Genomic DNA, 20,727 nt, shown 5'->3' on the forward strand with positions numbered 1-20,727 from the left:
AGCCTGAACTGTAGACTTGTTACTTTTTACTGGCAGCACCTTAAGCAAGTCATTTAACAGGCCTGGCTTCCAGTTTTCTCCTTTATAAAGTGACTTTTTGCATTAGATGACCTCTGAAAGCCCTTCCAGCACTAGATCTGCCCTCCTACAAGTATCTGTGTCTTAGTTTCTAGACACAAACAAAGAGTTTTCCTGAGGTGATCCTTTGAGGTCTAAAACACACTTCTCCCTTTCTGGGAGTTTGGGGAAAGGCGCACTGAGAGATACGCTTGCATTCCTCCTCCATCCCCTGGGTTCTTCAGCAGAGCCCAGGATGTAGCTCCTACGTGGGGCTGCATCAGAGAGGGTGGAGCCTAGACACGCCCTCACCTGCTTCTCTCCAGTTCTAAAACCCTTACGTAGTTTATTGCAGCTTTTCTTGTTCGCATTCCTCAGTGTTTTTATTCTGATTTCGATAACTGTGGGAAAGAAAGAGTTGGTTGTTTCTCTTTGTCTTGAGATGTTTTCATCTTCGTTTTTTTATTCTTGCAACAGTGATGGAATTAGAGGTTTCATTTTCTTCCTCTGCTGTATCCGGAATTGTTCCCATCAGAGTTTTCTTTTTGCCATGACATACTTGTGTTTTTTTAAAAAAGTTTCATCTTTGTATGTGTATGGCAGAAGGTGAGGGCCCCATGTCCCCAGAACCTAAGGAAAAAAAATAAAAAGAAAATAAGGGTGTCCTCTAAAAAGTTTGAATATCTTGGTATGGAAGCGTAGTCTCTTTTAAAAATGGGCTTACCAATTTGAGATTCTATCAATGAAAAAAATCCTATTTTTCTAACAGAGTGAAGGCACACTTCTCGCCACTGGGTCATATGATGGATTTGCCAGAATATGGACTAAAGATGGTAAAACAAACAAACAAACGAAAGAGTTCTATTTTCTGTTCATTTTTCCTGTTGTGCATTACACGCTTCCATATAGTTAAAATGTTTTTGTCTGCTTAAACATCAGGTAATCTTGCTAGTACCTTGGGGCAACATAAAGGTCCTATTTTTGCATTAAAATGGAACAAGAAAGGAAATTTCATTCTGAGTGCAGGAGTGGACAAGGTAAGAGAAAATTAAATTCTACAGAGGTTGATATCTATCAAGTATTAGTGAAAGTTTATTTTTCCTCATTCTGTCAATGACACTGCAAATAATAAATGGTTAGAATACAAAGTAGTTTATATTTGTGATAGAAAAGTATTTTATGCAGCCTTTATAGCATAGGTGGCAATATTTTTATGTATCTATAGACCCATCCACAGAAGCACTTCCACACAGACCACCCTTCATTTTCAATCTTAAGGACCACATTTTACTCCGGTTGTAATATGAGCAGGAGTAGGTGGGTCACACTTCCTGTCTTAGTAACACATGTATGGGATGACCCAATAGACAACGCCTGGAGGCACCCTGAGCCTTGCTGTGAAGGCTTCTGGGGGTCATGCCTCTCAGCTGTTTGTTGGTGCAGTGGCTCAAAATAATTAAGCCCTTTTCTGATGGAATAGTGGGTTCAGTATATTCTGACTTTAGCAAGGCCAGTTAATCGGGAATGTCTTCAGCCCATAATTAACTTTTTCCTTATCCCCAAAATGTGGAGGAGACAGTGATAGAAGCGTGTTAGAATTTCTCCGTGAAAGGAGAAGTCTAGGTCCTTTCAAGCTGGGGTTAGCAGGAAGAGGGAGGTTCCTTCAGTTTAACAGATATTTATTTATTACATAGCTCCTTTGTCACAGCCACTGTCCTCCTATCCTTGGCACAAAAACAGTCAGTACCTTCAAAGAGGTTAGCCTCTGCTGGGGGAGGGGATCCGATACAAAGAGTCATCTCGGTATGATGTTAGTTAGTAGAAGTGGTGATTAGATGCTCTGGGCACCATGCCGGGTGAGAAATGAAGGAAAAGTAGCATGTTGCACAGAAGAGCTCAGACCTTAGGCCAAGAGCCGACCTGAGCCTCCACAGGCCACTCAGCTTCTCTTAAAAACGGGGTTTAGAGAAATCCTGGCCTAGCTAAACTCTTCTTTATCACAAGTCGTTTTTTTCTTTGATCACTTTTACCCCCCAATTTTGGTTTTTTTTAAGTAATAAATGAAAATAAGAGGGAATGTGCCACAGTGAACAGAAAGATCTTTTGGGAGTTAGAAAGACCTGGATTCAAGTCTCCCGTTTGGCATGCACTGACTTTGTGACTCCCGGCTTGTGTTATTTCAGCAACTCTCTGAGACTTGGAGCTCCAAGGTAGCTTCAGATTTGCACTGGTAGAAAGAATTCTCTTACCTATTCTTTTCAGTAGGTCAGACACAAGCACACAGGAAAACCCTTGTCTTATATCCTTATTCATACGCTTACATTTTAACTTGGAATTAAAGAATATTTTCATCCTGTTGGGTATCTCTTTAGCCTTATGCAAATGTGTCCTTGAAATGACCACCAAGAAGCCAGCTGATGGCTGATGATTTTAATGGTCATGTCAGGACAGACTTAGAGAAGCAGCAGACCATCTAATGACTTTCTTTTTTTTTGAAGCTAGACTTCTGTATGTGTGTAAACACACACAAATACACATACAATTAACATGATTCTTTAAGGGCTTACACTCATAGATGAATCAGCCTTGAGTCCCCAATTGTTTTCCAAGCTGAAATCATTGTATGCAAAATTATTGATTTTTAACTTTTGAGATCACATTGTCTACTGTCATCCTAAATCAAAGCCTAGGGAGTTTTTGTTATGGGTTTTTGTTTGTTTTGTTTTGGGAGAAAATGTGAATTAGCTTTTTTGTCCAAGAGAATAAAATTTGATTTCAACTTCAGCTATCCTTAAGCCCACTGAAATGAGGCATTTTGGACCTCATGGATCACTGTATCTTCTGGTTTCCAGTGGCCAGAAATACCCAACCATCTACTGTATTTTTTTCCATGTGTCCAGAACAGCTATAGGGCTCTTATTAAGGGGCAAGTAGGTGGTGCAGAAGATAAAACACCAGTGTAGGAGTCAGGAGGACCTGAGTTCAAAAATCTCACTTCAGACTCTTGACACTCACTAGCTGTGTGACCTTGGGCAAGTCACTTAACCCCAATTGCCTCATCCTGGGTCATCTCCAGTCTTCCTGATGAATATCTGATCACTGGATTCAGATGGCTCTGGAGGAGAAGTGAGGCTGTTTCCTCACTCAAAACACACTCAAGTGCAAATCATGTCATTATTTCTCTGATGGCATGGTCTTCTTCAGCAATGAAGGACATACACACACATTTTAACTTGGAATTAAAGGAGATTTTCAGAAGTATCTCAGTATTTGTGCTTATATTTTTAAAAAGTGATTTGTTATACATTATATCTTTCATTATACAGCAATAGAAAATAGATTGAGTTTTGAGTTGTTAGGTTTAAATTGTTGAGGCTTACTGCAGTAAAATTCTTCCTTCTGCCACTTAGTAGTTGTGAGGTCTTGGGCAAGTCACTCCCACTCCCAATTCTCCCATTTTTTTATTTTACAAATGGAAATAATAACACCTGCTTTGCTTGTTGATTGTGTTATAAGAGATCACTTGTGAATACAAATTGCTTGGTAACTGGAAAGCACAGTGACTGCTTATTGTGGGACAGCCATTCCCCACTTTCATCCTTCTGTTGGTCACAGTTCTTGGTGTGTGCCTGGTTTTCCCCACCAGATTCTCAGTTCCTCCTTCCTCCTTGCCTCTCCCTCAGCACCTGGGATAGCACTTTGGAAAGAAGGCCTTGGTGTTTGGCCAGCTCATGTTTGGCCCATGTCCCTAATGACTCTAAGTAACCTGTGTTAGTCCAGCCCCACTGTAAGTGCGTCCACCTCGAAATATCATTACAGGCTACTCAGAAATAAGTTCTACGAAAATTTAGAACAGTTCAGTAAGGAGGCAGTCCCCTGCAGATCATCTGGTTGATACCTCAGGCTACCAGCTGAATGGTAACAGATTGAAGGGGTTTTGTTTTTTTTTAATGCTGTTGGGTGAGTGAATTCAGATATTGAGGAAGTGTATTAAAAACTTTTTGTTTTGGTTTATGCAGGTCAGCTTTTTGTAATGGTTATTCAGCAAGTGTTTATTAAGTATAAGCTATGCACAGAATAGCCTGCTCATCACTAGGAGTGCTCACGTATTTAATAAGGGCCTTTTTTATACTGACTCGGGCCAAGCACTGGTGTACAGAGACAAAGATTAAACAGTTCCTACTGCCACTGACAGGCTGACATTCTATTGGGAGGGTGAATGGTAAGCAGCATCTACAGAAATAAATAGGGAGACACAGCAGGTCTGCTTTGGGAAAGGCTTCATGTAGGGATATCTTAAGTAGAGTGTTGAAGATAACAGAGCCTACTCTGATTTATGGTCCAGCAAGGGAAATATTGAGAATAATCCAGAAGTTCAGGAGAGACAGAAGCAAAGGACAATGGGAGGTACCAGCAGAGGGGAAAGGGAAAGGTCAAGGCAGATGTGAGTCCAAAAGGTTTCCTAGAGAAGAGGTGATTTTTTTCAACAGTTCCTAGTTTTTGAAACTTGATCATCTCAATTGCTTCAGGGGAAAAACCTTGGTGGTATGGATGGGGAAGGGCCCACAGTGGGTCCTGACCATTGATGCAGAGTCTGCATCTTACAAATTACGTAGAAAAAAGCACTCCCCAAATATGAGACTTCTTTCCAAAAGGGCTTAAAATAATCATAAAAGATAGAATTTGTAGTTGTTATTTTATGTCACCTGAATAAAGTTTTGTGTGTATTTTGGAAAGAGCAGAAATAATGCAGTTTTTTACTTTTCAGTTTTATAATTCCATTAATTTTTTTTCTTTTGAAAATAAACAAAAAATATAGACCACAATTATCTGGGATGCACATACTGGTGAAGCCAAGCAACAGTTCCCTTTTCACTCAGGTAAAATTTCCTTTACAATTCATGTGGACCTTTTTGTTGTCTGTCTGTCTCTCTCTCTCTCTCTCTCTCTCTCTCTCTCTCTCTCTCTCTCTCTCTCTCTCTCTCTCAAAATTCACCGTGTACAGTCTGGTCTTTTAGAATCCAAAACCTAGATTTTCAAAGGGTTATTTCTTCCTTGCTACATGAAATACTTAGAGAAAATAATACCAGAATTTTTATAATGTAAATAATTTTAAGATAATATACATAAGTAATATAGATGATAATAATAAAGCGTTGGCAATGACCAGATTACTCCTGCATTTTGAAGAAAAACATAGTTTATGATTCTCACTCATTACAACTATGTTTTTATATCTCTTATTGGGGATGGAGACTTTGTCCTGGACAGACAGCCCAAACTTTTCCCATTAGATATGTTCCTGAATAGCGTTGTGTGTAGTTTAAAAAAGTATATCTGTCTATCTATATATTTCCATTAGAAGAATATTTGATATTCAACCTATTATACCCATACATTTAGAAATCATGACATTGTCCCTTAGTGTGACTCGCTCTCACTGCCTTAGAGTATATCAGCCAAATGGACAGTCCATTCATGTGACTGTGCTTGGATATTTTATATATGGTACATGGTTCCTAACCATTTTGTTGGCAGTTCTTGCCAGTGCTAGGTTATTTGAGCAGTCACGTTAGTATTCCATTGCTCTGAACACAAAGAGCTGGGAAACATAGTGTGGGGTCAGTTTTCCCCCAATGGAATTCAGGTCAAACCAAACACCGACTGATAATCAAGGCCTGCTGCGGGCTCTTAGCTCCGCAGCCATTCCGAGTGTTGGCTGATCCTTATGACAGATGATAGGAAATTTTGCCTGATTGCTCAGGAGAAGAACATGTATCTTTGAAGAGTTTTTTACATGCCCATGGCAGTTTAAAATGAGGAAATACTGACTGTGGCCCTGTGCTCTGTCTTTTCCAAAATTCCACTGAGGGCAGCTTTCTGTCTCTGGGCCTAAAGCCTCACAGCTCCTTTTTCAAACCTGGGCCCTGGGTCACTTGTGTGGTATTTTCAGCATGATTTAGCTGGTTTGAAACAATACTCCCATTTTTAAGGGGTGCATACTATGTACTGATAAAGTACATTAGCTATCTTCATTACAGTCTTGTATCTCAACATACAGAAAACTATCTTTTATTTAGATTACTAAGGTATTGACCCTGTCATGTGCCATCCATTCTGTGTGGATGATTAGTACAGGCTGAGTGGAGTGGAGGTAATATTTCAGGGCAGCAGTTGAATACCTTGAAACATCTTTTTTTTTAACACCTTAAAAATTGTAAATGAATTATGAAGAATTGACCTTTTTGTTGTGTTTTTAGTCTCTTCTTTTGTTTTTAAGAACCACACCTGTGTAATAATACTTTGTCCCTCTGCTTCCCAGCACCGGCACTGGACGTGGACTGGCAGAGCAACAACACCTTTGCCTCTTGCAGCACCGACATGTGCATTCATGTCTGTAAATTAGGACAAGACAGGCCTATTAAAACATTCCAGGGACACACAGTAAGAAACCCTCTGTTTTTCTTCATGGGATTTGGACATGGATATTTCTAAATGTGTGGTTGTCACTGTTTGGGGAAGTTAAGGAAGTTATGCTGAACTTTGTTTTCATGCATATGATGAAAAATTAAGTATGAATGATTATTTTTAGAATGAAGTAAATGCTATTAAATGGGACCCAACTGGCAACCTTCTGGCCTCCTGTTCTGATGACATGACTTTAAAGGTAATTTAAATGTAGGCTTTTATTTTTGTTTGTTTCTTTGGGTGTGTGTGGAGGTGGGGAGGGACGGCCTGTAAAGCTCTCACACTTGAGAATTTCTAATGTAGCGTTTTCAAGCCTAGCCATTTAGGGTCTTTTGTATTTTGTCTTCTTTTCTCTTTCTAAAGTACATGTAAAGGTTATTGATGACAGTCAGTCTTTCAGTAGAAGGGGCTCCTTGTCTCCCTAGAAGTCACTTTACTTTGTAACTTTGGCTTGTGATTCCCATGATGGTGTGTAAAATGATGACTTGATTGTAGGACGGTTGGAGATTTTCTTTGCACTAATAGAGAAATTGATGTGAACTGTCAATATTTTTGACTTCTAGATTAACACTCAAAAGTTGTCAGAATATTTTTGAGAATGTTTTAATATATAGGCTAAGATAAAAGCTGCATTGGTAAAAGTTTACCAGTACTTAGTGATCTTTGTTTTCTCCTGCCACATTTTATAAATCACTCCTAACCATATAGTAATTCACCTTTTGAAGAAGAGCATTTTAAATCCCTGCTTCTTCAAGTCATAGATTTGCTGAGCTGTGGATCACACCAGTATTCTTCAGTTCTGGCTGGTACTTAGAGTGGTTCAATCACTGGACTAAAATCTCTTTAGAGCATCCTCATCCTGACTGCAAATAGGACTTTCTCATGTAACCTTCACCATGAGTCATCACTATAAGAAGCTCTTGGTCTTTTCTTGTCCGCCATGAGCGGAGAAATACATGAAAAGAGAGGAAAGGAACAATGTCTCTGCTTTGTTTGGTGCCTGCCCATGATTATTGACCTGTATTTGCAGTGAAGAAATGAGATCTTTCAAATGGTGCTTGAATACCATCAGGGGTGAAGGGTCCTGGGCTGTAATGCCAGAGGAAATAGAAATGTAGTACATCTAACAAATAGTCAAGTTAGAAGGGTTTCAGCATCCTAATCTGTGTGGGGCAGGGGGGCTGTTACCTTTCATTCTGTCCATTCTGTCTCAACTCCTCCCTCCATCCCGGCACCTGGAGATGGGGCTGGTTGGAAAGAGTTCGGTCTTGCACGTGGGAGAACCTCTCCTGCTGTCTGGGCACCAGCCAGCTAGAAAGCTGGAAAACTTCATCCAACTCCCAGTCCCAGAGAGTCGGTGAGTTTTCATCTATACTCACCCACAACTTTGAATCAGCCTGGTATTTAAATGTGGCCCTTCTAGCTTGTGCTCAATCATTGGCTGCCTGGAGGGTCTTAGGCTGGTCTTTCATCTGGGCCTCTGTTCTCTCATCTGTAAAATGTGAGAGTGTTGCCCTCTCCAGCCCTTCTTTCAGCTCCAGCCCTTCTTTAACAGTCTGTACTGGAAGAGGATTCATCTTCTTTTCCCCTCTTTTAGATATGGAGTATGAAGCAAGAGAGTTGTGTCCATGATTTGCAAGCACATAATAAAGAAATTTATACTATCAAATGGAGTCCAACAGGCCCAGGAACAAACAATCCAAATGCCAACCTCATGCTGGCCAGGTAATGTTTCCTGAACTGCAGAACACTGGATTTGTTGGTGCTTGTTGTTACTGTTGCTTTTTTTCCAGATGTGGTTCCTTCATGTCAGTTTCCTGCAGTCATCATTCTCTGTCTGCGGAGACAGCACACCAGCTTGGATTTCAGGACAGGAGAAGAGCTGGCTCTCTTCTCCCTCAGTTTCTTTGCAAATTGAGTGTGTTAGCTTAGGTGTACTCTAAGATCTACTCTAGCTTTCAATTCTGTAATAAGAAAATGGAAAATTAGAGACCTCAATAAATTATCCTTATTAAACTGAGGGATACTTTTATTTCTCAAGCTGTTTAGAATAATTATGAAAATGTAGACATCATAGTCCTACTTGAAAGCACTCTTTTCTCAACATCAACATTTGCTGAATTCATTGTTCTACTTTGTAGATGACTGGCCTCAGTTTGAATGATTCCTTAGGGCCATTCTCTGGGTTTTGAAGGGAGTGGAGCCTCTGCAGAGACCAGGGCCCCATAGACTCACTTGGCTGCCAACACTCAGGGGCCATGTGATTTCTCTGTTTTGTTGTTTGTTTTCTCCAGAGAGCCTCTTCTTTGTTCCCTTGAATCCTGAATTAGGCCTCTCCCTCCTGGAGCTGAGTTGCCAGAAAGCCATTTCGTTCCCTTTGTCACTCAGGCACATGTTTCCTGGACATGGGAGGAGTAAGAAATACCACGTTACCTTTATGGTGAAACTCTCTTTCTCTCTCTTCTCTTCCTCTTTCTGACCCTTACAGTGCATCCTTTGATTCTACTGTTCGATTATGGGATGTAGACCGGGGTATTTGCATCCACACTTTGACAAAACACCAGGAGCCTGTGTACAGTGTGGCTTTCAGTCCTGATGGCAGATACCTGGCAAGTGGCTCCTTTGACAAGTGTGTGCACATCTGGAATACTCAGGTATGCTTTCTGACCTTGACCCTAGATTTAAATGCCTAACTACACAAAAATTGAGCATATCTTTAGGATTAGCCCATTAGAACAGTTATTAGAACTAAAATTATATTTTCAAATAATAGGTAAAGCGGCATTTAGTCATAGTAAAGGCCTGTTGGCACTGCTCGTCTTGATGGTTGTATGGGTTTTGGCTGCTGCTGGTGACTTTTTCCTTCTAATAACTGAAGGCATTGGGTACTGTGCAAACAAATTGGTATTATTTCAGGGTTCAAAATCCCAGTTAGACCCCTGCTACTTTAGAGCAGTGGCCCAGCAATTAGGAGTCTTTTTCTAATCTGTTGTTGAGTATGACACATGTCCCTAAAAAAACACATAAACTCCTCAAGGGCAGGGAGTGTTTTGTGTTTGTCTTTTCATTCCCAGGCTTGGTATGTAATAAGTGTCCATCAGTGCTGGGGAAGTTGGAGTCAGGAAGACCAGGATTTAAATCTGATATGGGACCCTAACAACAAGTGGCTACCTCCTTGGTACTTAATCTACTGAAGTGATAGGTTTCCATCTGCTTTAATGAAGGAAGTTCCCTTAATGGGGGTTCTCTATACTAAAGAAATTCTAGATCATTTCTGTATTTTTGCCTGATGAATATCCTTGGCATTCATTCTGTACCTAGCTTGTTCCCCCTTTTGGATTTTCCAGTGACTGATTCCGTTACGATTAAATCAGGCTTAATGAGCTGTCAGGTGTCTTATCTTATAATGAAAAACCATCTAGACTACCAGAACTGTAAGTCCTATTGAGCCAATACTCAGCTGATTGGATGGGTCCCACACAACTTATAGATAGAAATCATTGACAAGGACATCCTCCACAGCATTGTTGTGAGGGGAAAATATGTTGTCTGTTTTGGACCACTGCAGAAACTGGAGGAGTTAATTACTGAAAATGATCCACGGCCACTTTCTAATAAGATTACGTTTGGAGATAGAAGTAGGTCATTGTACAGAGTTCCTATTTGACATACAGCTAAATTTTTGCTCTCCTTGCCCATTTAATGTGATTTCTCCCAAATTTCATAAGTCAGTTACTAATGTAAATTGGATCCATGGCACCAGTAGATTTTAGGTTGAAGGCTGTTGCCTTTGAGGATAGTTTTGAAATGACTCTGGCTCCTGCTCTCCAATATAGACTTGGAATTTGATTTTCAAAAAATGACTTCCTGTCAGTTTTTTGCCACTTTTCCTACCTCTGCTTTGGTTAGAATTTGTGACTACCATTTTTTCCTTTTTCCTAAAGCTATCCACATACATATACAGTCAAAAATTGGCATGTTTGCACAGGAAACCACTATTCATCAGAATTTGTTAGGGACCTCCTGAATAAATAAGGCACTCTATATGCAAAGACAAAAGTGTGAAAGTACCTGCCCTCAAGGAACTTTCATCCTGCCTAGGGGAGATATTCTTTATTTGTTGTTTTTAATTTGATTTTTTCAATTGCAAATTTTTTCTCAAATCTATTCCCTATCCACAAGCAAGAAATCGCTTTTTTCCCCTTCATTATGACTGTGGAAATAGCACTGCATGTCTTCATATGTGTAATAGATACTGTATTTTTTTGCCTTCTTAATGGATGGGGCTGGGGTAAAGGAAAAAGAGAATTTCAAACTGAAAATAAAAAACAAAACTCTTTTTAAAAGGGAGAGGATGGTCTCAATAAGGGAGAGAAGGAAGAGAGAGAATTTGAAACTCAAAATTTGAAAAAAGAATGTTAAATCTGTTTTTAATATGTAATTAGGGAAAATATTGAAAAAGAGAGAGAGAAGGCAAGAAATATAATACAGAGTAGATAATCTTAATCTGGAGTCCCTTGGAGTTTGGGGATAGATTTCATGGGGTTTGTGGTTGGGGAAGGTATTATGTTTGTCCTTCATTTTTTGAAAAGGACCAGTGACATCACAGGTAATATCCTGCTTGACTTGCATGTGAATTGGATTTAAGTGAGACGGAGTTGCACGGTCATCAATCTCATTCTCTCTTCCTGAGTCATCCAAGTCCAGTGATAGGACACAAAGTCAAGAAACTGGTGATGGGCCAGGATTCAGTGAATGTCCTTGGCATCTTTGATGTCTGACCAACCTCCAAGCTCTTTACAGAACCTCTTTCAGTTACCTTCATGGCCATTAGGTCAAGTTGTTTTCATCTTCCCATTCTGCTGGGGAAAGTTTTCGCATGCTTGGGCTAGTCATCACCCTAACTCACTGTCAGGTTTTTGAGGCCTGTTGGTTATCCTCAACCTGGTTTAGCTCATCTTCTGACATGGTTTACCACTGCACATGCTACAGCTTTTTGAAGCCACAGGTGAGAGTTGAATGCCAGGTAGGCACCAGCCCTGACAAGGGCTCCACAAGTCCTTGTACCAGAGTGCTAGTCCTCCTTGAAGCCCTCATACACCCTGGAAGGGGGAGGAAATAGAAGTTAGCAAAAGACTGGAAGTAGGGGTACAGGTGCCAGAGAGTTTTCTGTTTGATACTGGCCAGTGCTAGGGAGCCCCTGGACTTTATTGGATGTGGGGATTACATGGACAGACATAGACTTTGGTAACTGAAATGAAAGTGAAAAGATTTGTGGCAGGGAGACCAGTCAGGCTGCTGTAGCAATCCTGGCATGAGATGAGGAAAGCCTGGCCCAGAGTGATGGCTGTGTCAGGAGAGAAAGGGGCATGTTCTGGAGATGCTGCAAAGGTGGAATCATAGACTGGACCAGACAGTAGAGGGGGGAGGGGGGGGGGCGCAGAGATAATGGACTCGGCCATTTCAAGGTGTGTGATAAGTGATTGGCGATGTGAGTCTGGAGGTCAGCAGAAAGGTTAGTGCTAGGTGAGTAGACTTGGGAATAATCAAGTTAGAGAGAATAATTGAATGGGCCCAAGTGAATATAGAGAAAGAAGAGGTCCCAGGATAGGGCTCTGTTGGGACACCTGGCTTAGCAAGCATGACCTGGATGAAAAGCCTGTAGAGGCTGTGGGAAGGAGATGTGCGTGCCAGGCACTCTGCTAAGTGCTGTGCAGTATTTATCTCATTTGGTCTTCACAACAACCCTGCAGGCTGGTGCTGTTCATTACCTCCTTTTTACAGATAAGGAACTTAGGCAAGTGAAGAGTCACATGGCCTGTAAATATCTGAGCCCAGTTTTGAACTCAGGTCTTCCTGACCCCAGGGAGGATGATCTGTGCTCTGTGGAGCCACCTAGGTAGGAGTTGATCTGGTGAGACTGACAGGAAAACTTAACAGAGAAGAGCATATCAAAGTACCAGATGATCCACCTTGTTAGAGGCTGCCGAGAGATGGAGAAAGACAAACACTGAGAACAGGCTGGTGGAAATTAAGAAGTCCTTGGTAAAGTTTGGAGAGAGCAGTTTTAGTGGAATGATGAGGCCAATACATAGACCACCTTGAGTTAAAAAGAGAGGAAGGAGAGGCTCTTACTGTAGTTTGGTCACAAAAAGGAGGAGATGTATGGAGTGCTGGTGAAGAGGGGAGGATGGATCAAGTAGAGGAAAGGGGAGCCACAGGCATATTCTGCTCTGCAGGGAAGCAGTCAGGAGACAGGGAGAGATTAAAGAGAAATGCGAAAGGAGGCAATCTTTTGGAGATGATGGGACATGTAAAAGCGTTGTCACGGAGAAAGGGCCACCTCTCCTCTAGAAGCAGGGAAAATAAAGGAGGAGATAATGTGATAGGAGATGAGGAAGAGAGAGGACTCTTGGCTAATGGCCTCGATTTTTTCAGTAGAATATGAGGCTAGGATCTGAGCTGAGTATAGGGAGGGACTCATGGGAAGTTTGAGAAAGGAGGAGGTTCACAAGATGGGTGTGATAGTGGGCCATTTAGGGAAATGTCTAAAGATTTGCCTTGCAGCAGTGAAAGCCCATTTCAGGTTATGTCACATACAATTGTTGAATTTCCAAGCAATGGAGAGGAGGATAATTGTTCAACCCTGGCAGCTGCCTTGCTATCAGGAGTAGGACTGTTGCTCCCATGGAAATTATTGGAGCTGGATGTTGGGAAATGAGAATAGGGAGAGAAAAGTAGGGGAGCTCCCTTCTGAGTGTGCTCTCTGGGGCTGCCCTAATTTTGTCACTGGCAGACCTAGACCTTCCTTTGATGCCCCATGAAGCAATCAGTTCCAGGGCCTGATGCTGGAAGAAGATTGCTCCTGGTTTCTGAGCAGGGCTCCTAATCCTTCAGAAGGTGGTTTTGTGGCTAACACCATAGCAAATACCACATTCCATCTCTGGCCATGTGACCTGATAGTTAGCAGTGATAAATGAGACTTCCGTGGCAATCGGTTTGAATTGGCCTCAGCATCATTTGATGAAAAGTCAGTACTTTTAAAATATATCTTTGGCCTTTTCCTAAAGGCTATGTTGTTTTCATGGCTAGTATGGTACCACGCTGCAGATCAAGTGCTTTTTGGTGCTGTAGTGTTTGCAGAGGAAAATATACAAAACACCTCATAGGATTATGAATTTAAAGCTACAGAAGACCTGATGTGTCATTGTTTTCCTTTCAGGACTCTAAGTTATATCTTCTTGACTCCAAGTCCAGCAGCCTGTGCCTCCTGCCTTCTCCCTGTGACCCCCTTTAATGTAGGCATGTGGGAAGTTTTCTTTAGGTGACGGTAGTATCAGAAGCCTCCCTGGAACAGACACAGTCCTTCTATTCTCATCTGTGTCAGGCCCAATCTTGCTAAATGTTCATTTAAAAATAAATGGGATCCTCACCAGAATTTTTCCCTATGATGCTTAGTGTTCTGGTTGTTTCACTGTAAGTTTCTTGGGGTAATGAGCGTGCCTTATTTCCTTTTAACTTCCTTGGTAATTTTCCTAGCAGAGGGAGTGCCAGGAGATGGGGTGAAGTAACTCATTGACTTGAATTAACATTTTTCATATTCTTTCTTTTCCCTTGTTACACTTTTTGCTCTTTCTGGTTTTGTTCATTATGTTTTATCATGTGTCCACCTAATGAAGCTTAAAAACTCCAGACCACTTGGAGGTGGAGTGGAGTGGAAAGAGAACTGCATTTGAGATGAGAGGATCTGAGTTCACATTCCAGCTCTGCCTCTTTTTTACCAAGTGATGTTGGGCAAATCATTTGACCTCTTTGTGTGGCTCAGTTTTTTCTTGCAGTTGGACTAGAACTCGAAGCTCTCTTCTATTCTAAGACCCTGGTCCTCATTTGAGAGCTTTGAGGCCCAAGGCCACTGATGTTAGCCTATCTCAGATCTTAGTTTTCTCAGCTGTCCTCCACTCTTGACAAGTGGATCTGGGGACAGCAGCAAAGACTCATTGATCAGCACTGGAGAAGCTCTGTGTGTCCTGTTAGTGGGGTTGTCTTAGGCAAGCCACAGGAAATGCATTTCCAGCACTACAGGCTACTTTATAGTTCTTTTTTAGGTTCCTATTAATGTGTTTCAGGTAACTTGCTGAGGCTCTGAGTGTTCAGTTTTTCTAGCTGTCTTAATTTCTGTGAGGACAGTGAAATACTGTAACCTTTTTTGCCTTCATTGATGCATTCAGCTCATAGATATTATTGTGATTTTTTTTAATGGTCTTTTTCTTTTTTAGACGGGTGCCCTAGTTCATAGTTATAGGGGAACAGGTGGAATATTTGAGGTTTGCTGGAATGCAGCAGGAGACAAAGTTGGAGCCAGCGCATCAGATGGTTCAGTAAGTATGACAGAATGTCACCAAGGCAGGGGCCATGGCTCTTGTTGCAGTGTTGAAAGTCAGTCCTCTTAAAATATGCCTTTGGCTTCTTCCTAAAGGCTGTGTTGTCTTGGCTAGTACACTACAATATTGCAAATTAGGTGCTTTTTGATGCCTTAGTTATTCTTTATGATCAAGAAATTGACTGTCATCTGACCTACAGCTTCACTAGTTTGATGTTAAACTTCATGTTAAAGAGCAAACAGTGAGCTGAACGTTTAGTTTATAGCAGTCTTGCTGGTAAAATACTTTTATTAACTACTCTCACCTTTAAAAAATAATGATGTGTGTCTCATAGGATTCATGAAAGTAGTCTGTGGCTCCTGGGCAGGCACACAGCCTCCTCACTAACCACTTGAGCCTTACTCAATCCGGCTTCCCTTGTCCCTGGTTCAGTGGGACTGAGGCCCCTCGCCTTCTCCAGTGCCTCTTCTGTTAGGCACCTCCCAGGCTGGCCAGTACCTGTGGCCAGGATTAGTTTAGAACTCAATTATGGTTTGGGAAGTGTCCCACTCACATAAGTCATGGGGAAATGAAGTTCTCTAAAATACTCAGTTCAGTTTAACTTGTAAAATAACTTTGTTTGTTACAGGTTTGTGTACTAGACCTACGGAAATAGTGCTACTAGTTGGAAGCCATGGACCGACTATGAATGTGTACATAGCCAAAATGACTGTCCCTGACCCATGTACTGCTCTAGTCCCACTGGAACCATGGCCAGTCCACTACAGCCAAACCGAAAAGAAATCTCCACTTACACTGTATAGAAACAAAGCAAAATTACACCCTGAAGAGGATGACAGAGTTTTGTCACAGCTTGTGAATCCTGTTCACCAAGTGCTGGCATCTTATCTGCTGTGCCCCCAAATAGCATTTAGAAGCTTGGGATATGAAAAGCAGAAGAGGAAAGGAACGAGACTATACAAAAGCAGACCATACATGCACCAAATTGGGAGACAAATGGCAGCCTTCCCTCCCCTCCTCCCCCTGTCCTCCCCATCTAATCAATATGGTGGATCATATTCTTTTTTTCTTTAATTTCCCTCAATAGTTGAGCAGTTTATATGTACAGAGAAAATGGACGTATATAAACATGCAGCCATGGGTTTGTTTCTTGCTTTTCAAACATTCTTTTTGTTTTTATTTGTTTGTTTGTTTTTATGGATGCAGGAAGTAAGGGAGTAAATCTATTTCTTGTTTTTATTTTTTCACCTTTTAAACATAAAAAAAAAATCTTTTAAAAATATTTTAATGCATTCTTTTGAAGAGGCCAAGTGATATTGGTCCATTCTGTGGCTCTCAGAGCACATTCTCCATTGGTTGTGTGTTGGGGTGAGGGGTGATTTTAGAAAAGTGTGTCTGAAATGTGACATTGGTCATGTTCATCAAGAAAGGACATTTTTTGTAAAGGGTATTCTGCTCTGGTTTTTCTGCTGGTGTGGCTGAAATGCAGAAGTTTCTTAATTTGGGACATATTTCTGCCAAACTTAAGAATCGAAGGGCACAAAAAAAATTTTTTTTTAAAATTTACAAATACAAGAGCTGCATTAAAAAAAAATTCTTGTTGCTTCAAGACCATAGCTAATTATGGTTTAGTTGTGCACTATTGTGAAAAGGAGCAAAGTAGCATTCTGGGTTTTGTTTTGTTTTGTTTTTAAGAGATAAAAATCTTTCTGGACAAGGGTTTATTAGCTTCTACCATAAGTATCCATCATATCCACCAGTAGAAGCTCTGATATATAATGTAACCAAATTCCAGTATTAAAAAAAAATCTCTCGTCAATTTTCTTTATAGAAATCAAAATACCTTTGGCATATATTTGATAACACTGCCATTATGTGGCAAAATGTTCACTACCTTAGTCTCAAGAAATCTTTAGAACAGAAGACTTGCTTTAAGGTGTGTTTAAATAGCAGTGATTCAGCTTATTAAAAAATAATAATACTTGCACTAATGTCTCTGCTGCTCTGATTCTGCAGTTTATTATAACTTATGGCTATATTTTTTTCAAGTATACGTAGGTATAAGCTGCTATTTTTTATTAATCACTACTATATTGTCCTTTAATCTGTTTACAATATCAAGTATTTTTCTCAACAGATAGCAAACTTTTGTTATGCTCACGTGACTAGGGTATATCGAAATCTCTCTAGTAAATTCAGCACATCTAATTTATGTGTGCTGTTGAAAGGGGTCACTTGATGTTTCGTGCCAGATTCCAAGGCTATAAATTTCAAAGAATATAATTGTTAAATTTATGTCACAGATGTTTTAATTAAGGAATGCCTTCTATCACAGAGCTTTTCAAAGTTAACCATTTTATAACACTATTTCAATCACTAATAATTTTGTGACTATTATTGCTTTAAAAAAGTTAATCTACTTCTTAGTTTAGGCATAAATTGATTTAACCCAAATAATGCAGCTTTTTTTGCCATTGATTTTCTGCTATTTTTACAAACTAATATGACTTGAAGCAAGTCTTCATTTTGCTGAGGTAGGGTAGCATTGGCCTTTGGTAAAGAGAATACACTTAATTCCACATTCATTGTTCTCTGTACCCCAATTATTAGCGGGGAATCTATTCTAAATCACAGAATTTTTTTTTTTTAATTCATATCCAGAAAGGCAGTCATTCGTGATGGTTCTGTGCCAGCTCTTTTTTAGGGTTTTGGAACATATGACAGATGTCTAGAACAATTACCTTGTGAGTCATGTAGGAAACCTCCTAGACTGAGTGTCTGGCACTTGGACATCCTGCTTTTATTGGTGGAGGTCTGTGCCCGTGGCTGACCTCTGTTGTTTAAAAAAAAGTAAAAAATAAAAAAAATCTGTGCAATAATTTTTAAATGTGCTCCCAGGAATAGACACAAATGTTCTGATATGTTTAAGCTGCGTTTTCCTTTAGCGATGCATTTGTCAATTGCACTGAATTTAAATCTGAAAGTCAGAGGTGATTATTGATAGTACTTTTGTATTTTGATATGGACAATTTATTCATTTGCATACAGTTATTGACTGGTTTTTTCAGCCGATTATAAAAGATAGTCAAGGAATTCTGCAATATGGCTTCCAGAATGGACAGCTATGTTTTTATGCTCTTGTTCTTTTTCTTTTTGATCTTTGGCTATTTTCCTTACAAAAAAACCACCCATAATAGAACCCTACACAGTTCTAAATACAGAGCTTTATTACCCTGAAGTCTCGTCTTACTGAGAGGTATCCATGGAGTAGGCCTGGGCTCTTTAATGAACATTGGATTATTTATTTATTTTTTGCTGCTGTTCTCAATATCATCATTGCCTGCTGATGTGCCACGATGCTGCTCCTAAGCTGTTTTAAAAAAAAAGTCTAGAGCATAAATGTGCTGGCCAGAGACTAAGTTTCACAGCCTTGTGAAGTACTGTATTTTTGGAGTTCCTGGTTTGTTTGTTTGTCCTCTCCCCCACCCCCCTTATATTTTCCCCAAGGGCTGATAATTGAAATGTTAGTAGTTCTTCTAGGAGGATATGATCATACTATGATCTAAGTAGGATTTACGCTCTGATCATTTTAGTGTAAGCTACACTGATGAATTTGTTACCGTGGGGAAGGAGCTGAAAACTTGGGGGACTGATTGGTTAAAGGAGAAAGTAAAGTAAGAGGAGCCGCCATGTTTCCCATTCATTCCTAAAGCTTCTACAGGAATCTCATTGTTCATGTCCATCTAGGGGAGGAAGCCACATTTCCATGTGTTTGTTCCCTTTTCTATGAATGTGGATCAGGTCCCGTCATTGACTTTCTGATGTATTGTAGGCCATGATAAATTTTAAGTAGGTCTTAGGTTGTTATTGATAATCCAGTTGTGATGAGCAGTTCTCTAGCGTTAGACGTGACTTAGGATGAAACATCTTTTACAAATACTAAAAGTGCCTCCCTTTGTGGTTCAACAACTAATTATGGTGCAAAATGCAGGAATCGCCAGAGAGAAGAAGTAGAGGAAGGTTCTTGCTTTTTGACATGTACAGATGTCAAGAGAAAGGCCAAAGATTTGTGCTGATTTACCTTCACTTTTAAAGCACTCCTTTTTTCCTTTCCCTTCTTTATGTCGAAATAGATTATTTAATGAGAGATGACTATTTTTAAGGAGTTAGCTTTGTTTAGGTAGGAGTGGTTTGGTTGAGGGTATAATTATAGTTGTGGGATCGGCAGACAGGCCTGAAGGGCTCTGCAGAGGGATTCCGTGTGATGTGGGCAGAGGGGAATCGGGGTTTCACTAGATGAGCAGAAACGACATCTCCAGTGTTGCTCGGTGCCATTCACTCACTTAGGAGCAGTGCTCATTTTCCTCAGCTCAGGGCATGTCATGTTTCTCTGCATATCCTGTGTTCTGCTCTAGGGTGTTGAAGACAGTACTTAGGTGACAGATACATGCATATTACTAGTAGGTCACATCTGAAAGTTCCCAGGAAACCCTCTTTTTGGCGGACCAACATTGTGGCATGGCAGCAAATGCCCATATTTAGGGAACAGCAGCAAATCAAGAGACCCTGAAAGTTTTCTCTTGGGTCAAAGGGGGTGAAGGTGGGGGAGGGGAATTAGGAATGACCTTTTCTTCCAGTGATAGCTCTGAAGTATCACAATTCAGCATCAAGAGTTTCTTTCTTAAACATAAATCTGGGTAAAGGTAGAGAAGAGAATTTTTTAAGTGAGAAGTTCAAGTTGTGTTGGGTTTTTTTTTTTTCCATACACTGATTTAGAGATAGAGCATCTTAGATCAGTAGTCTGAGGAGGTATTGCATTCTGTTTCCACCTCTAAGTTTACAATGTTGATGCAGGGTGATGACTTAGGGCATGCCTTTTTTCCTAGTAAGCTATTTCATAATGTTTTTTGGAATTTGTGGATAAGTTCAGGAAAACATTCTGCATGTTGTATCTAGTCCAGTGTACTACTTATGCATTTCTTTTCCTTTTCTTTTGTTAAGGCTGCATTCTGTGGCTCTATAACCCTTGAATACACAAGTAATTTTTTTTCCTCTCCTGACTTTGACATTGTAGTTGTAATGGTTTAATTTTGATTTTACAAATCCTTTGGGTCTAATTCTGTGAGCCTACCTGTAGCACTGGATTTGAACGTCTGCATCATTTCTTTAGTTATCCAGTTGACTTACAACTGTTGTCAAAGTGTAAACCAGCCCATGACAGTTTTTTGTACTTGTTAAAGGACTTTTATTCAGTTTTCATGATTCTTGTCTAAGGAAGACTGAGAGAGATGTTCTCGGCTGTCCTGGCCCGTGTGAATTACACTTAGGATGTCTTTGGGTTCTCCATCACGATGGCTTACCCCCACGCCCCCATCCCTCGGAGGCACATGTCCCTGTTGCAGTTTCCATTTGCATTGTATTGCTCTGACAACTGTAATTTGAATCAGATCTGAAAGAGGTCCAGAATAAAATATATTTTGATATTATGTTGGCTGTGTATATATATACATATATATGAAAATATAAATATAAATTTTTGATACATCTGTAGTTTGTATAGAATATTTACTGGCCGAGAGAGGGTGTTATAATTTGTCCTTGTTTACAATTTCTTGTTTACATTTGACTTGATTTTTATTCCTTTAATGTTCTATTGTAGAATAAACTTATTTTGCTCTAAGTTAGCTATCATAACAGAGCATGTCGATTGTCTCACATGTACCCACATAAAATAGAGAAGTACTTCCACCAAGAAATTAGAAACTGTCATGGTGTTTTTTTCAGGATGCATGAGCACAATTTCAAAACAGACCAACCCCTT

General features: G+C 40.2%; 1 protein-coding gene across 4 annotated transcripts in view; it reads left to right on the plus strand.

The window, feature by feature from the left end:
- The window catches only part of TBL1XR1 (TBL1X/Y related 1), a 158,747-nt gene extending 138,355 nt beyond the window's left edge, over positions 1-20,392 (plus strand). For all 4 annotated transcript variants that reach the window (XM_072618450.1, XM_072618447.1, XM_072618448.1 and 1 more), the window contains 9 exons: positions 827-890; positions 997-1,094; positions 4,877-4,937; positions 6,380-6,501; positions 6,650-6,724; positions 8,123-8,250; positions 9,014-9,179; positions 14,802-14,903; positions 15,535-20,392. In XM_072618450.1, coding sequence (XP_072474551.1) covers positions 827-890; positions 997-1,094; positions 4,877-4,937; positions 6,380-6,501; positions 6,650-6,724; positions 8,123-8,250; positions 9,014-9,179; positions 14,802-14,903; positions 15,535-15,561 — 843 coding nt within the window. In that variant the 3' untranslated portion in view covers positions 15,562-20,392. The remainder of the gene's footprint in view (positions 1-826; positions 891-996; positions 1,095-4,876; positions 4,938-6,379; positions 6,502-6,649; positions 6,725-8,122; positions 8,251-9,013; positions 9,180-14,801; positions 14,904-15,534) is intronic.
- Positions 20,393-20,727: the final 335 nt, after the last annotated feature.

Source organism: Notamacropus eugenii, chromosome 6 (genome assembly GCF_028372415.1).
Source record: "Notamacropus eugenii isolate mMacEug1 chromosome 6, mMacEug1.pri_v2, whole genome shotgun sequence".
In the NCBI taxonomy this organism is placed as follows: Eukaryota; Metazoa; Chordata; class Mammalia; order Diprotodontia; family Macropodidae; genus Notamacropus; species Notamacropus eugenii.